The 17,771-nt window shown below is 52.4% G+C and overlaps 1 protein-coding gene across 4 annotated transcripts in view; it reads left to right on the forward strand.

The window, feature by feature from the left end:
- FLI1 (Fli-1 proto-oncogene, ETS transcription factor) overlaps positions 1-17,771 on the forward strand; it is a 122,530-nt gene that overhangs the window by 77,239 nt on the left and 27,520 nt on the right. For all 4 annotated transcript variants that reach the window (XM_036014172.1, XM_036014174.1, XM_036014175.1 and 1 more), the window contains 3 exons: positions 2,193-2,347; positions 6,949-7,152; positions 15,319-15,384. In XM_036014172.1, the coding sequence (XP_035870065.1) occupies positions 2,193-2,347; positions 6,949-7,152; positions 15,319-15,384 (425 nt within the window). The remainder of the gene's footprint in view (positions 1-2,192; positions 2,348-6,948; positions 7,153-15,318; positions 15,385-17,771) is intronic.

Genomic DNA, 17,771 nt, shown 5'->3' on the forward strand with positions numbered 1-17,771 from the left:
TGCACACATCAGGGTATGTGTGTGCACGTATGTGTTGGGTTGCATGCGTGCATGTATGTGTTGGAGTGTGCATGTGTGCATGTGTATGTGTGCACATGCCTGAGTGTTGGGGGGTGTACGTGTGCACGTACACCGCTTGTGGTTGGTCATGAGGAGGGGGTCCCAGTGAGCTTGGCCACAGCCCAGCTCAGACTCAGGACCAGGGTCTTTCAGGGACAGCTTCATCTCAAGCCAAGTCCTTCAGCAGCAGAAGCCAAAGGCCAGCCCCTGGTGAAAGCCCCGATGCGCTACTGCCTCCCTCGCACTGCCATGGGGACATTAAACCTTCAACAATCCGGGGCTCTGACGGCTGGTTCTTGGTTCTCTGCCTGGAAAAACAGTAGGCGAATAGTAAAACCTTAAATTCTAACATGTGTAAGTTATACATCTTATTTTCATTTTCAGCCCATGTTCCCCTCTGTAAGACATCAGGAAAAAATTACCGTCTGACTTCTAATATCTCAGTGGAGCATTTATCTCCCAGCTATGATAAGTGATCTTCAGCATTTTTTTCCCTTTCAGATTAAGAAACAAATTCATTTAATTTTCTTTATTGAATGTGCTCAGGCCTCCCCGCCCTGCTGAGCTCCCCACCCCCGCAGGGCTGCTACTCCCTTCTTTTGCCTTAGTGGCTGCTCTCGCTGCTTGTGGAGGTACCACCACCACGTTGTGAGACGAGTGGGACCCCATCTGGCATGACTCTGCTGCTGAGACCTCATGGCGGTCAGTCCTGACCACAGAGGAGCAGGGAAGGCAGCAGCCAGGCCTTTGGAGAGCCCGGAGAGGTTGTGTGGCCCAGGGCTGGGCGGCTATAATCTGCACCATGTCTGAACTCCTAGGTCTGGAGCTGGGTTTGGAGAGAATGGCCTGGTATCTCCTGGGGGGGCCAGGACTGATGCTTCCTGCTCCAAGGACCCACAGCTGCAGCCTCTCCTTGGCCTTCTGGTCGCCTCTTGTGGTCCTGCTGCTGCCAAGTGGCTGAATGGAGGCGAGGGCAGGGCAGGAGGGTACTTCCCCTGGGCACACTGAGAGGATCTGGAGGTATGGGGTGTGTCCCGCCCACCTGCTCTGGGCACCAGGTATCTCTGCCTGCTCTGGGCTCAGAGCTCCAGGTCGCCGCTCATTGCTGAGCTGAAGCCAGTAAGCAGCCTCTCTGCACCCTATTGCAAAACCCCAGGTGCTAATTGGGCTACATATGTACTTCGAGACCAGGTTGGGTGAGTTTGCTCTGTCCCTTGCACACTTTGATATGCTTCCCCCGTGAGCTTGGTGGCCGGGCTGCAAAAGACAACAGGGGCCACAGCCTCTCCATCGGGTTGAAGTTCTCGGATTCTATTCCTCCTTCACACAGCAACCAGCTCTTCTGCATGCGTGTTTTGACAGGGAAACTCAGCACTAAAGCCCTGAGTCCTGCTTTCCCCTCTGCTGGCTGTGCGACCCTGGCCCAGGCACCTCACCTCCCGGTTTCCTTAACCGTAAAAAAGAAGCTATTAACCCTCACCATGCCTATCTCAGAGGGTTATTGGGAAGTTCAAATAGAACAGTGTATAAAAATACATTCAAATCATATTCATGCAGTAGAAATAATTCACTTAGGAAACATCTACCACTCACCTCCTAATCAAGATTCTGTATAAAACTGGCTATAATCTACTTCGAGGTTACAGAAAAGTAATGTCACCGTCTCAAGAAACCCCCTCGTCCAGCGAGGGGATGGGGCACCTGCCAAGCTAAGAGTCCCACGGCATGACAGTCCTAGAACCAGCACAGAAACACTGGGGGAATGGGCAGGGCCAGTGCAAGGGCCCCACGTGCCTAGGCTGCCTGACAACAAGAAGAAGTGTCCGCCGCAGATGGGTGGGAGCTGCAGTCCCGTCCTGAGAAGTCCGGACTCCAGTTTGGGGGCGGCAGGAGCTGCCAGGCATTTTTAAGTTCCATGATGACAGGATCAGGCGGGGATTTGAAGGCGACTCTGGCAGGGCAGCGTGGAGAATAGAAATAAGGCTGCCTTGGCAGCATCCTCCTCCTCACCCCGACACCAGGTGGGGCTGGGAGATGGCTCCCATTGTCTGAGCGATGGGCTGGGGTGAGCTCCCTTGCGGTGCAGAGCAGCGGCAGTGACGACTTCCCCCCTCTGTCTCCTCTCCATCTAGGGAGTCTCCGGTGGACTGCAGTGTTAGCAAATGCAGCAAGCTGGTCGGTGGGGGCGAGTCCAACGCCATGAACTACAACAGCTACATGGATGAGAAGAACGGCCCCCCTCCTCCCAACATGACCACCAACGAGAGGAGGGTCATCGTCCCTGCAGGTAACCTTGGGAACCCGGCTGCTGCCTGGCATGCGTGCCCTCACCCTTCTGGGCGACTAGTCGAAGGGCAGGTCTCTCCTGGTGGCATCTGGATGTTGGCCCAGTACCCTGCTCTCTGTGGAAATGCTGACTTAGGAAAGTTGCACTTCCCGCCTTTCTCCCTAGCTGCCGTCCAAGACAGTTTCCCAAATGTCACCAGAACCCTGACATGCAGATTCCAGAAGCCTGTCCTCAGGAAGGCCATGCCCACAGGCAGGCCCCGCCCACAGGATCTGGGTCCCCCCCCTCCCCCCCACGCCTGGTCCCAGGGGATGAGGCCTGGCAGAGCTAGCAGAGGCAAGGCCGTCTGAACACAGCAGCAGCCTGGGGAAGCCCTAGACGAGCCCACCCTCGCCTTTCAGGAGCAGGGTGGCTACCCAGGTCTGTTGTGTCCCCCCCCAGACATGTGCCTCCTGGCATCGGCAGGGTTCCACCTTTCCACAATTACAGCCAGCTCTCTGTTTCAAAATAGAAATAACTATATTTAACAAATGGAGCTCCTTCACATGCGTGCAGCAAGTTATATCGTTAGGTAAAAATAGCCTATTTTTCCGAAGTATTGGTGCTGTTGGTCACAGAGAATAAAATCATTGTTCAAGCCTCGGGGTATTGGCTGGACACTCGGCCTCGGCTAGACCGGCAGGCCCAGCCGTCTGCTCCAAAAGGGAGTTTGAAAACTGAAACGTGTGGACTTGGTGCCAGGTGGAAGGAGCTGGAATGTCCAAACTTTAAGCAAAGTGAATTACAGGGCAGAGATTAAAACTTGTTTCACCAAAATAACTTTACCAAACAGGCAAAGCTCCTTCCATTTGGAAAAGTGTAAGTGCAGTTGTGTCTGAGGTGATTCAAAGGCATCTGCTTCTTGGCCTAGAAGGGGGTGGCCTGTGGGAGCCTCTCCTCCCTGGCCCTTTGTGTTTCTTTTCCACGGGCAGCTGTGTCTCACCATCTCCTGGGTCTATAGCTGCACCCATGTATGTGTTCTGGGCCACGTTCAAGGTGGCAGGGGTGGGAGGTCTTGGGACCAGTGAGGCAAGAGAGGGGCAGGCTGACCGGAATGTTTCTGTGACTACAGGGCTTGGAAAAAGTTCGAGAAGCATTTTTAGTTTCCTTCCTCCGCAAGTGTGTGGGCTCGAGAAGGCAGAGAAAGCACAGCACCCATTCGTTGACTCCCCTCCAGGTGCCAGGCACTGTGTAAGCTGCTCCATCCACATTACATGACCTGTACCAATTAATGCCGACCCTCCTCCAGGACCCCAGCTAGGAATGGTTAGCTCCGGTGCATTTGTGAGGCCCAAGAGCACTATGTCTCTCCCCTTCACATCAAAAGAAGGCAGACAGTGAAACTGCACCAAAGTGGACAGGGTGGGAACCTGTCCACACTCCCCCCAGCCAAGCCAAGCCAAGCCAAGCCTCACCAGGCCGTTGGCCATGTGGTATTGAACTCCCGGCCTGACAAACAGTGGCCAGCATGGCAAAGAGGCCTTGAGGACTGAAAGGGTAGGAGATCAGAGGTTGTCTTTTTTTTTCCCTAATCCTCACCCAAGGATATATTTATTGCTTTCAAAGAGAGAGAGAGAGACAGAGACAGAGAGAGAGAGAAACACATCGATATGAGAGAGAAACATCAGTTGGTTGCTTCCTATATGCACCCTGACCTGGGATCAAACCCGCAACCTGGGTATGTGCCCTGACTGGGAATTGGTCCCGCAACCTTTGGGTGCATGGGATGATGCTCCAACCAACTGAGCCACCCAGCCAGGGCCAGAGATTGTCTTAACCCAATGTTTACATCATCTCACATCTGCAGACACTTTTGGGAGGGGATAGGAAAAGAGGGAGAAGATGGCCAGACTTCTTGGTGGCCCTTCAACTCCAAATCAGTGTTGAAATATTTTCAACAAGGATATCAAAATGTACGTCTTCGGTGGGCCAAGGTAACGATAGCAGTAATAATGAAAACAGTGCAACTTCATAGCAAGGGGTTTTTTAAGCACTTTGTCTAATGAAGTCACTAGGTGTGGATTCACTCCCCTATTTTACTCCGGGCTTAGTCCTTAAGCATGATCCTCAGACACTTTGGCTTCTTCCAGGTCAGCCTCCTGGACATGAGGGAGAGTTTCACCTGGGCCAGTCCACAGACCGAGGCAGTAAGACATTGGTGGAGAGACCGACTGAGTTCATGGGGAGATTTTAAGATTTAAGACAAGAATCTATGAAGACCCTAGCTAAGCACCAGGTCCAAGTTCAGACAGGAAGAAACTAGGACTAAATCATCCAGGAAATACATTTGGAAGAATTTAGTGTGATCTGAAGTGAAAGATTTATAATGCATTGTTCTGTACAGGGAGAGAAATAATATCGTGGCAGAGCTCAAAGCAAGAGAGGAAATAATACAATAAATTAACTGCATGGTGTAAAATCAAATCTAGGGCCTTGGATGTTAAACATGAACAATTAGGACAAGCAAAGGAGATCCGATGAAATAATATACTGCATAATCCAACCGCCCAGCCTCCTCCATTTTTCTTTGCAATTCTGAAATGGTGCGAAATCATTTCCAGTTACCAATGCTCCGTGCCTAATTGCTTGATTCATACAATGAAGCTATAAGAAGAGCTCTGTGTTTTGCTTCACAGCAGAGAAACTCACAGGCAAGTTTAGGTATGACTGTGAGAGGAAAAGAGAGGAGGCTGTGGGGTGGGGGCACTGACCCCCCCCCAACTAAATGAAGTCCTGGGAGGGCCTGCACTGGAGCCCCGGCTCAGACGGGGACTTAGGTTTGAGTCAGAGACTTAACCCTTCAGGGCGCTACTTTCCATCTGTGAAGTGAAGGGACAAGCCACTTTGCAGGGTTTTCTTGGTAAGTGAAAAGTAGGAGCAGCTGGCACACAGGAGGCCCCCCAAATCTGGGGTTGCCGGGTACTGGATTGTGGTATGACAGTCAGCATCATGCGGTGACCTGCACCCCAGATTTTCCTCTCCTCACTCTCCTCTCTCACCAGCCTTGTCCACTCCACACCTGGGGTGCTGCTGGGCACTTTGCAAAGCAGACGTAGCCACCTTGCCACCAATTCTCACGTGTCACGGCCAAGGAGAGGCAGAAAGCCCCTGCCAGACCGGGGCACGGCGAAAGCTCTGAGTAAAAGCCCAGGAGAGTCACCACTGCAGGCAGACCGCAGGGCGTGAGAGAAAACAAAAACAAAACCTTGTTTTTTCCCCTTCGACACCCCTAAACATTCAAACTAGGTTTCCATTTTTGTCCAGAACCTTCACAAAGTCTTAGCAAGAGAGGGTGACATGGTTGAGAGGTGGGGCAGACATTCCTACCAAATACACCTGCTAATAAAAGAGACCCAGTGGAAGCTGGGCTGACAGCTGACATACAATGCCCTGTCTCCTCTCCTCCTCCAGGAAGCCTTCCGTGACTCCACATGTACACTGTTCTCCCCCACTTCTCACTGCTTCAACCACCGCCACAAAATCTGTTGCTTCATTGCGTGCTTTCCTACCTGAACGCTTCACCCGGCTGGGTCTTTCATGAGGCCGAGGGCCACGTCGTTTTCTGTCATGATGAGCACGTTCGAACTGTTTATTGAATTCACTAATAATTGGTTAGCCAAGGAGGGGGGAGGCTTCCACACTGTGCAAAGTAATCAGCTATACAGACCTCTACCTCCCACGGAACCTACTAGACTCCTCACTGGCACCCAAGGCGCACACATCCCCCCTCACACACACACACACCCCTAGCTGAGACGGAGCCGTGAGGGTCTGGAGTGGAGACCCTCAGTCCTTATTATTGATGTTCCTTCAAGGACTAAAGGTTTTCTCTCTGACACCATTTCTCAGCTTTGGGGACTTGCACGTTCTAAAAACGTTTGGGGAATGATCTGGTAGAAACTGCCACACAGCTGTGTCCGAGGGGAGAAGACGCAGGCTGGGTTCCCGCTCAGGGCTCACGCCAGTGGGTTTCCCATCTGTGCGGATGGGCTCGCAGGAGAAGCGTGTACAGATGTGCTCTCTCCGCTGCCATCTGAGGATCGTGTTCTTCCATGAAATCATCAGGGCTCTCAAGATACAGATGGTTTCCCTTTCCAGAGACACTGGTCCCTGGGTCTGTGGAACTGTGTTTATTTTCATTTTGATGCCACCATTTCTCAGGCAAAGGTTTCAATTGACTTCCCGAAGCTTTAAAGAGTGGGCTGTCAGGGTGTGTAGTGAGGCATCTGAGAGCCTTGCCAGAGTGCTAAGTGGTTCAGGCCGCGCCAGATGCCAGGGAGCCAGATGGGAGAGGTGGGAGGACCATCTGGGAGGGAACCCGCTTTCCCAGTGAGGGCGGTGGGAGAGGGAGAGAGAGGAGGAAGAGGGAGAGTGGGGTGGGGAAGGAGGGAAGGGAAGGGGAGAGGAAAGGATGGGAAGAAAGAGAGAGGAGAGAGGGGTTGGGGAAGGACGGAGGAGGAAGCCGGAGGCAAAGAGAGGCTGCCCAGCCTTTGTGAAGTGGAGGGAGCCCCTGCCACCCCCCATGCCCGCAGCCCTTGCTGACAGACCTTCTCCCCCCGCAGACCCCACGCTGTGGACGCAGGAGCACGTGCGGCAGTGGCTGGAGTGGGCGATAAAGGAGTATGGCTTGATGGACATCGACACAGCCTTTTTCCAGAACATGGACGGCAAGGAACTGTGTAAAATGAGCAAGGAGGACTTCCTCCGAGGCACCTCCCTCTACAACACAGAAGTGCTGTTGTCACACCTCAGTTACCTCAGGGAAAGTAAGTGCCCCATCTATTTCGGGCTGTGAACCGCCCCCGGAGGGTGTAGCCCACATCCCCGGGGCTGGGAGAAAGCTCTGCCTGGCTGCTCCCAGCGAAGATGGGATGCCCACAGAGCCCACGCAGGGAAGGAAGTTGGGTCCCCTGCCGTCGGTGTATGCTGGGCAGATGCCACAGGTGCTGCGGGTTTGGGTCTCTCACATTGCTAAGGCCACATGGGCTCCTACGTACCCTGCAGGAGGGCTGGCCCAGCCCCATGCTGTCAAAGGAAAACGACGAGGAATGGAGGAAACACAGGGAGCTGTGACCCCAAGGGGTATGCCCGAGGCGGCCCACACCCTGCCCACGAGAACCTCTGCCCAGACACTACTGAGCCCCGTCATTGTAATACATGGATGCCCTCGCTGGTACTTTCCTGAGCAATGATTAGGGTTCCTACAGTAATTCTAGATTCACAGGCTGAGGACTTAAGGATCTGAAATTGCACATTAAGTTCCTCTTATCCTTGGGGTCACGCTGGCACCTCCTAACCCCACCTTCACGGCCGCCACCTACACCCCCGTCTGAGCTAAACAAGGAAAGTAGCAGATGCTGCAGGACCATTAGGATCTGTTCGAAGCTCTCCCCTGACATAGTCGGGGGGGAAAGAGCTTTGGAACAGGAGAGTTTATGACAGAAAGCATGCAGTTGTCCAGAGGATTGCTCCCCTGTGCACGTTCTGTAGCACCGACAATTTGATATAAATGCCATTTGATATGAAACATACCCAGAGACAGGAACAGAATTCTCTGAGGCCCGCTAACAATCTCGGCCCTAACGCTTCACCAGAAATCCAGGCCAGGTGGTCTCCCAGTGAGCCCGCGTATGAAAGGGCTGTTCTGTGGGAAGATGGTACTGAGATCGGGGAGCTGGAGCTACAGGTAAACAGGTGTGGACTCCTTCCTCGAGGAAGCTTGCTAACGTCAGCACAGCCCAAAGGCAGACTGACAGCCCAGGATGCACAGTATTTGCTGTCCATGGCCAAGGCTGCTGGCAATCCTGAAGGCATTAAGCTTCCAGGGAAGGAGTCTGATGACTCTAAAGCCCCTTCAAAGCCGAGATCCTTGGACAGTGCCTACGGGCTGCCTTTCGGGTCTCCCGGGCCCTGGGTTAGTTTGTTCTTCATTTGCCCTCCATTGTTCAGGGGTCTTCAACTCGCCACCTTCACAAACGTCTGTCTTGTTCTGCATCAGGGCACTGCGTGGCGTGGGGACAGCGCGCACTGCCTTTAAAAATGAAAAATTTAAAAAATGCTTCAGAAGTTTCCACCGCTGCCTCCAGGCTCCTCAGTCACCTCGGCGGGGTGTCTGGTGTCCGGGGAGGGGGGGGGGCGGAGGGGAGCGTGGATGACGCAGTATATGTTAACACCACAGCCATGACCTCACGTCTGAGTCTTGCTGCCACATGAGGTGAGCCCGAGAACCAACCATTTCAAAAAAGGGGGGCAACGTTCCACCCGGTTTTCTCCTGAGCTTTGGAGAATTAGCATTTTCTAGCAATCTGTATTTCTCAGCCTTTAAGTGTTTATAGGATTTCTTTTTAAGTAGGATCTTTGTGCAGAACCCTGCAACGATGCTAGCTAGGCAGGGCAGGGGTGCAGGCGGGCTTGAGGAGAGCCCAGCAAAGTGAAAGCCCTGAAAGAGCCTGCCTTTCTGCTTCCTCTGGATCCGACCGGAGGAGGCCCAGGGGTCGCCGGCCCCTTGTCTTCCTCTGTGGGAGAAGAGATGGACAGCAGCAGCAGGGGCCCAATAATTGTGGGCCCCATGACAGGTGACCTCGTTGGGGAAATGGTCAAGCTCATTTGGACTTGATGTGGAGAAGCCCATTCACTCCATGGGGCCCCCAGACCCTGCTTTCTGGCAGGGCCATCGACAGCCCGAGTCCCCTCTAGACCCTAAAGTAAGACCAGGAATTTGGTGAGCTGGTCGTCGGTAGCCACTGAAGAGGCTCTCAGCTGAATGAGAGTAGAGAAGAGAGCAGGAGATGATGGGGGCCAGGGAGTGTGGTATTGGGGAGGGGTAGGCAGCAGGGCCAGGAGAAGTGTAGCTGGCTTCTTTGTTCCGTCTTTGTTTTTAAGAATATTTGTGGACATCAAGGAAGATGCCCGGAAGTAAGAAAAAGAAAAAGAAGTTTGCAGAAAGGAACTTATTAGTGGGACAAATTCCCAGAGTTGAGAGGAGACGAAATGAAGTGCATATGTGATACAATGTCGAGTGAAACAGCTAAAAGAAAGGGCTCTGTGCGTTGATATAGAAACCACAAAAGCGAACATCTGTCCACAAAAGCGAAAATTGAAATGCCTGTATCAAGGTTCATAAAAACTCGCCCCAACCCAGTATTGTCACAGTCTAGAGGCCCTCGGAGGAACCGCGACTTAAAATGACCTGCTATCCTGGAAAACAATTTTGATTCATGCTTCTTTTTAATTGGTGTCCACCTTCAGGCTCCGGCCTCTGGGGCTGCGGCTTCGGGCAGTGGTTGGCCTGTGGAACCGTGGCAGGAGGTCACGTGCCTGGTGGCCGTCTGCCACCTGGAGTGCCAGGAACTCCCTGGTGTCCACCAGCATGTCTTCAAACACTTTACTGTTTTTCCAGACTGACTTCCAGCAGATGTTCTGTGCTGAGGCAGGGAGGCCAGCACTTTGGGGGAAGAGGTCGGGCAGCTGAGTGGAGGCAGGAGGAAGGGACGCCGATACCTTGTGCTTTGTCACCTGCCCCATTGCTGAGGAAGGCACGGGGTTCCAACACACTTCCATTTCAGCAGGAAGCAGAAGGAAAAGAGCTGAGCTCCTCCGCACGACGGAGGAAGTACAGTGGGCAAAGGGACGTCCATGAGGAGAGCTGGGGGCCTCAGAACCGAGCTGCAGCTCAGAAGGCTCCGAAGTGGGTGGGCTTCCCCAAAGCGCCTGATCTTTCTGGACATCAGTAGTAAAGAGGAAACCTCGTAGGATGGGCAGCTGTGGCATCACACTTACATTTTCACAGAATGTGCCTGCATATTTACTCTGATTGTCTCAGGAGAAGCTGTACTTTAAGTGTTAAATAATAACATTTTTTAAAAGTTTTTACTTATTTATTTTTAGAGAGAAGGGAAGGGGAGGAGAAAGGGAGAGAGAGAAACATCAATGTATGGTTGCTGCTGACGTGCCCTGACACCCAGGACCTGGCCCGCCGCAACCCAGGCTTGTGCCCTGGCTGGGAATCCAACTGGCGACCCTTTGGTTTGCAAGCCAGCACTCCATCCGCTGAGCCACACCAGCCAGGGCTGATAACTAATTTTAATTTTCCAGGGTGGAGAATAAATAGCAATGTCCCAAGCCCCTCTATCCCCTGCCTGGTACACTGGCATGTTTGCATTAGTCCAGCATTCCTATGGGGGAGGAGTGCTGTTTCTTTAGACCCAGGCTTTTCAGATGTCCCCGATAGGGTGGCTGTCCCCCGAGCCGTTCCTCTGTAACGCTGCGCGCACTTGAAATGGGAGGGCGACCGTGTGGGCTGGAAGGATGCACAGAGTTCTGAGGATCCTTCTGAAGTCTCCTGGGGACTCAAGGGCTCAGGTGGCCTCTCCGCAGGGGTCCTTCACTTTACAAGGACAGCACGCCCCCTTGTGGACCACATGAAGTATCTATAATCCCCATTTTAAAGCTAAAGCAATTGAGGCCTGGAGTGCTTCAGAAACTGGCTCAAAGGCATGCATGTAGCCCGTGGAGTGCGCCTGGACTCCAAGACCCGGGCCTTGGATGCCCCAGGCTGAAGCTGGGCCCACAGCCGCACTCCTGCGCCCAGACAGCTGAGAGGGCTGGAGCGAACCTGCACCACACTTGTCTCCCGGTCTCTGCTTCAGAATCAGCCTCGTGCCCCTGGGCCTTCCATGTTGAGAGCCAGACCACTTTGCCCACAGCATTTTCTGTTTTTATTTGTCCCAAGAGATAAATGCTTTCTGAAAACTTTCCTGTGGCCTCCTGGAATGGGGCAGATTAAGCCAAACCTATCACCACACTAGCCCTGTCCTTCCCTCTTCCCTGCGGTGCCCCACGCTGGACCTGACTGGCGGCCCCCCAGTATCTCGCTTGGGCACAGCCCGTTTGGCAGGGCCCATATTTACAGTCGTGGGCTGCGGGAAGTGAGATTGGGCGGGATCTCAAAGCGGGTGAGGGCTGCCCCAGCTGGCAGTTCAAACTCAGGGCCACTGGGGGGAGTTTTGGGGTTTCTGGGAGCTCAGGAGGTCCAGGGCAGGGCCACCATACTCAGGAGAAAGAAAAAGAGCCCTTTTCATTTGACAAGAAGTTGGGCTCTATATGGATAATGGGGTCTGGCCTGTGAGAACTGCTAAGAAACTGTGTTCTGAAATAGTGGCGGCCCAGGGAGGGTGAAATATGTTGTGTGACAGGGAGGCCACAGAGAAGGTATCTATCTTGAGTCTCATGTTTAATTTAAACTTAATGGAAAACACATTTTGCCTCTTGTGGCATTCCCACCGGCAGCCTCCGAGGGCCGGGCAAAGGTGATGGGTCCAGGCCGGTAGGCTGGTGAAGTATTACCCCTTCCAGGCCTGGCTCTGACCGGGGACAGAGAACAGGATCCCAGCAGACAAAAGGCCAGGTCTCCCTGGACCCAGTCGTCAGCCAGGCCTTACCTCCCACCTCCCTCCACCCTCCCCACCCAAGCCATTGACACAGTGCAGAGAAAAGGGAGACCCAGATTCCATGAGCTGACAAGAATGAGAATTCTCCGTGAGACGGGAGACAAAGGCTTTGGCACTGGGGCACCCCTTGTCTGCCTTGCTCCCGGTGCCTTGGGTGGAGAGCCGGTTAGGTGGGGGCAGCGCAGCACTGAAGAAAGCCCAGTTGTCGGGCTCGGCCCCACACCTGCAACACTTTACTCCACTCACTCCCACCTTTCAGATCCCAAATGCTATCTCCAGCAGTGGATGGACTCGGAAACGGAGGTGTATCTTTCCTTATGTTTTCACATTGGGAAGGCCATTGCATTCTCAACAGCTGCCACTGCCTGCTATTCAGGACCCCAGACAGAAATATACATATGCCTATATATATGCACGCTAGCATATACACAAAGACGAAAGTAAACAAATGTTTCAATTGAAGTGTAACATACAGAGAAGTGCAAAACTCATAAATGTGCAACTCAAGGAATTATCACAAAGTGAATCCACCCACATGTTTAAATACCCCCAGGTCAAGGAATAGACTAGATGCCTCCCTCCTCCATCATCGCCCCATGCTCCTGAAAGGTAGGATGGCAAGGGGCGATGGCTTGCAACGTCACAGGTGGGTGTCGTCAGTTTCTGAGATTCAGCCTGCAGGCTGCAGGTCTGCTGGACCGGAATGGGCCTCCTGCCCATTGGACTTCCTGGCTGTGTGAACCTGGGGAAAGCACTTGACTTCCCTGAAACGGGAATACTGGATTTGCAGGGGTCACGTAAGGCTAAGTGAGAGGCAGATGTAAAGCGTCTGCCACAGGGAGCCGTCCAGGAGTTGTCTTCCTCCTCCTCCTGTCCTGTCGACTCTGAGGTGGCCGTGTCGGGAAAGACCCGGAGTTCAGCAGCACACCAGCCTCACGCAGAAGGAGCCTCAAAGCAGGAGCAAGAAGTCCAAAGCCAGAGCCCGGGGGACCAGGCTCCCAGGAGGACCCAGGGAGGACCGTCTAGCAGCCGAGCATGTTCCCTTAAGCACAGGGCAAGCCCTGCCACCCTGGGTAGCACGAGGGACTTAACGAGGAGCAGAGGACCGAAGGGAATGTTGGTCCCTGGGGAGGGAGGGCAGATGCCCGTGACCAGCCCCTCCCCAGGGAAGGCAGCCTCTCCTTCTAGGAGTGAAACTTGAACCAAGAACAGTCTTCGGGGTAAAATCCTTTTCCTAGGTTACCATGAAATATGTATTTCATGCGAGCTTTGCAGAGGTCAGATGACCCTTTCTCTTGGCTTTCTGGGAGTTTCCTGTGGAACTCACGTTTGCCTGGAGAAGAACTTTCACCACAGGGAAAATTTAATAAATGTGGTTTATCTAAGCTTCGTGCTCTTAGCTAAATCTGCCCTAATGACTCGGCAGTTTGCTCCTCCGAGACCCTCATTTTTCTTTATTTGCTCCAGCCAGGAGGTTGTAGCCTGAGGGAGAGAAGGTCGGGGACAGAGAGGCAGACATTCCTGGTCTTACTCTTGAGACTTTTTTCTATTCCCTTGGAACGTTTGGTTCCATTTCTTAACCCCCCTCCAGTCGTGGAGCATTATTCCTTATTGCAGGAGAACGCATTCGTAACTGTAATTCCAGAGGACAAGACTAATGTTCAGCAAGCTCTCTTATAATGGGCTTATTGTATGTAATGGTGGGAGAAGGGATATAAAAATAATAATGATAATAGCTAGCATTTACTGAACACTTATTATGAGCCACGGTCTTTCTGAGCAATTTATATGTGGTATTTTACACTATCCTCACAACGCCACACTAGGTGTGATGATTTGTCCATTTTATATACATGAGGAGCCTATGGTTTAGCAGACCAGGCAAATTGATGGATGTCACAAGGCTATGGACGAAGTGGCGAGTCTAATTTTAAACTCTGATTTGCATAACAACTACATTAAGATGAGGTGGTCCCAGCCTCACTGGGTCCTTAATGTTTGTAGAATGGGCCAACCAAACACATCTGGTTCCTGGATGGCATGTGCCCGTGACTGTCTCATTTCTAAAACGGTACCTGCGTGTCCACACTTTGGCATCTCGTGGGCTCAGTATCATCACGCGCCTCCCACTCCTCCTTTTTGTCTGGAACTATTTCAGAGCTAGAAACAAGCTGCCCAGGCCAGAAGTCCGAGGTTCTAGGCAGTTGGATGGTTTTTATAACACGCCCTCTCTCCGAGTCTGGCTGGGCGGGGCACACTTTTGCTGGGAGGCAACCAAACGCCCACGGCTGGGTGAGGCCGCAGCTCCACTCCCACCTCCCTTCCTCGCCTGGAGACTAAAAATAGGAGTGTCTGCCAGCCGGCTCCCTGCGCCAAGCCCTGGCACCCGAGCCGGCCCACTCGCCCACAGTGAGCGGGGAAAGGGATCGCTCTCAGAGACTCGTTCAGCCTCCAGCACCCGTGTGGAGCTCGTCGAGTCCTTGGTACACGCAGGCCCCAGCCCAGGTCTTCATAGCACATTAGAGGTTCCCCAGGGGAATCGGAGAAAAGAAAAGCCCACAAAATAAAACTCTTGAATTTGCTTGAATCTAAGGAGTAAGACTAGTTTTAGGAAAGAAAGGAGAATGTTTTTTATACAACGACAAAAAAAACGCCTACAATGCTTTTAAAATGCCTGCGCTTAGAGCCCAATACAGACGAGGCACGCATGACAGTTTAACTTTAAAAGGTTGTACAACGTATCAGAAGTCAAGGATGACAGGAAATTCGATGTGTCGTGCCTCACGTTCAGTTGCTGTCTCTCAGATGTCTGCCAAAGGAGGCAAAGTGACTGTCAGACAACTGCCACCCCCACCCCACCCACCACAGCCACTCTCCAAGCGCCCCACCACCTGTCAGACAGAGGGCCTGCCAGACAGAGGGCCTGCCGGTGAGCCCAGAGGCTATCGCAGCAGGAAGGACTGTCCATCTTCCCCTCCAGGGCCTGGCGGGCTGCATGTTGCAGCCTAGCTGTGGCCGGCTCTGGCCCCTGTACAAACCGGAACAGAGAAGGACGCCGCAGCGACTGTGTTTCAGCCCTGCAAGGCCTGACATAAGTCCTCTCTGGTCTCAGATCGGTCAGCCACTGCTGCAGTGCAACCGCTTCATTGTGGGGACGGACAGACGTAGGTGTAGACCCGGAGATCTGCTTACGGGGTGCTAGTGGCGGAACTGGGAGAGGCCCTGGGGTGCTGACTCCCGTCCCGTGTTCCTGCTGTGAGGTGGTATGGACCCAGGGACCATACATGGCTGCTGGGGAGCTTGGGGGCGTCCCGCCCACCGACATTCTGTGCTGCCCACTCTGGCCCTAACTCCAGGAAAGCTATCACGGCCCCCAGAATGGATTACGTCCCTCTTCCCCTCCCCCTCCCGCCTCACTGCACCTCCCGCTCTCCACTTCAGGGGCATGTCCTGGTTGTAACCTGCTTTCGCTTTGCCTTTCAGGTTCACTGCTGGCCTATAACACAACCTCCCACGCAGACCAGTCCCCACGGCTGAGTGTCAAAGAAGGTAAGTCCGTTCCCTCGTGCACCTAGAATTTCACTCAGTACCGGCGCGGCACTGGGGTACTGGGTGTGGGGCGGCTCCGGTCTGTGTGCCAACCCCTCATTCCACATAGGCAGCGTTTTCGGGTGCCGGAGACAAGATGCCAACGCTTATCCAGCTTGTGCCACTGGTTGAAAACAAAAAGCAAGGTTTTGAAACATCTTGTATAATAATAGCAGCATAAAGACATGGTGGGAAGTTGTTAGTCCATGAGAGAAAATGTGTCGGTCTCAGAATGAAATGGATATCACTCCCTGTCAAAGCTGAAAATTGTGTTCTCTCTGTTGAAGATAATGAAGTAAAGATTTTTAGGGATTCTTGCAACGCTGCATTCCACACAAAATTTAAACAACTTTTAACCATTGCAAAGTGGTGATTTGAGGATTTGGTCCAGTTGGTTTGGTTCAGCGGACAGAGAAAGAAAACGGTTGCAGTGAACACTTTTGCCGGTGACCATTTTAGCAAACATCGCAGTAGCATTTTTCAACATCTTTATTTATGAAACAATATTGTAAAGGTTTATGGCTCCAGATACTGTGAGAGCGTAGGCATAGAGTAAATGCAATGGCAAAAGGAAGAAAAAATGTGAATAAGAAAAATCTACCCAAGGGAAAAGGAGTATTCCTTGGAGGAGGGAATAGGAGTATGGCAAGCTTTCTCTCTGCCGTGGGTCTCTCTCCTTCCCTACCTTTTCTTTAACGCACACCTGCTATAATGTAGAATGAAGGCAGACTTTTTTCATATTGGCTGCATTTTGAGTAGCACAGCATAACATTTCAGAGAATGTAAGACCCTTCTAATGGAGGAAATTTCAAGGGCATTTGATTCAAAATCTTCGTGGGTGCCCCAGGCAGTGGCTCCATTGGTGGGAGCGTCGTCCCACACACCACAAGTCCGCAGGTCTGATTCACAACCAGGGACGTACTGGAGTGTGGGTTCAGGCCCCGCCAGGGCACGTTTGGGAGGCAGCACCTCAGCGTTTCTCTCTGTCCTTCTCCCTTTGTCCCTCCTTCCTCCCTCTCGTCAAAATCAATAAATATATCCTTGGGTCAGGATTGAAAGAAATCCCTCATGGATTATGGAGGAAACAGAGATACAAACAACCCGGGTGTCTTGGCCAAGGTCACACCTTCAGTCACATAGGACTTTGTGTTTCCTGTTAATAATTTAAAATCAAATGATGACCAAAAATGTAGTGGAGAAAAATCTACAATGTGATGAATTGGACTGTAAACTTTTGTGGTTTTCATTTGCTTCCTACTCCCTTACCACACCCTGGGCCAGTCCTATTTATGCTACTGCTTTCCTTTCCCAATCAAATTGATTGAATTTTTCCATGCAAACTAAATTATATTGACTCATTCTACAGTCCAAGCCACATTTCACTTGATGGCTTACTCAACATCAGGTTGCAAGTGTCTGTAAGAGAGACAATACATTAGAATAACACACACGATTGGCTGTCGGGACACTCTCAGCTTCCTTTGGGGAAACCGCTTCATCCCCTGGGCCCTAGTGTCCTACCAAATGAAGGGGCTGAGCTACATCCGTTCGAGTGGAGCCCAGACTTGAGTCTGTGGCTTCCAGGGCGATGACTTGGGAGCCACAGAGTCAGAACCCTGCCTTCATTCACGGTCACTCTCCTTCAGTCTGGTGCAGTTATGGAACCCTGTTTCATTCCAGGTGGGAGCCCACTCCTTGGATGGAAGAGAGAGACAGGAAGAAAGGCCTGGAGGGATAAGGAAGAAGGGAAAGGGAGGAGTGGTGGAGAGAGGAAGGAAGGAAGGAAGGAAGGAAGGAAGGAAGGAAGGAAGGAAGGAAGGAAGGAAGGAGGGAGGGAGGAGGGAAAGAAGGGAGGAAGGGAGAGAGGGAAGGAGGCAAGGAGAGAGGGAGGGGTAAGATCCTTGAATGTTCCTCCAGCTCTGCAGGCTGAGGCTGGCTGACAATGTCAGTATTAACTAATGAGACTCTGGGGCAGAGCCAAGGAGAGAATTTTTGATATTGGGTTTAAAATAGAGATTTCAGTCTAGAAGCTAGTTTGTTCGAGTTGAACTGTATTAATAACCAACACATATCACTCCTCCAGGGGTGTCAGCTTTCCGCCCTCTCCTCTACCTGCCACGTTGCATTTCCTTCCCTTGGTCTTTTTGTGCACAGCGAGTCCATTTGCGAGGCCACCGGGCTCATTCAGGCATCGCGGGAGCAGCTCGCTCCAGCCGGGCAGCAGGCCTCTTCTGAAATGAATTAACGGTGGTACCCAGGCAAGCGCCTGCTGCCAGGATCTCATTCAGGTGGTGCCGGGCATTTATCTCCCAACATTGGCCCTGGCCTCCAGAGACGATTACGGCTGC

This window comes from Phyllostomus discolor, chromosome 13 (assembly GCF_004126475.2).
Source record: "Phyllostomus discolor isolate MPI-MPIP mPhyDis1 chromosome 13, mPhyDis1.pri.v3, whole genome shotgun sequence".
NCBI classification, from domain to species: Eukaryota; Metazoa; Chordata; class Mammalia; order Chiroptera; family Phyllostomidae; genus Phyllostomus; species Phyllostomus discolor.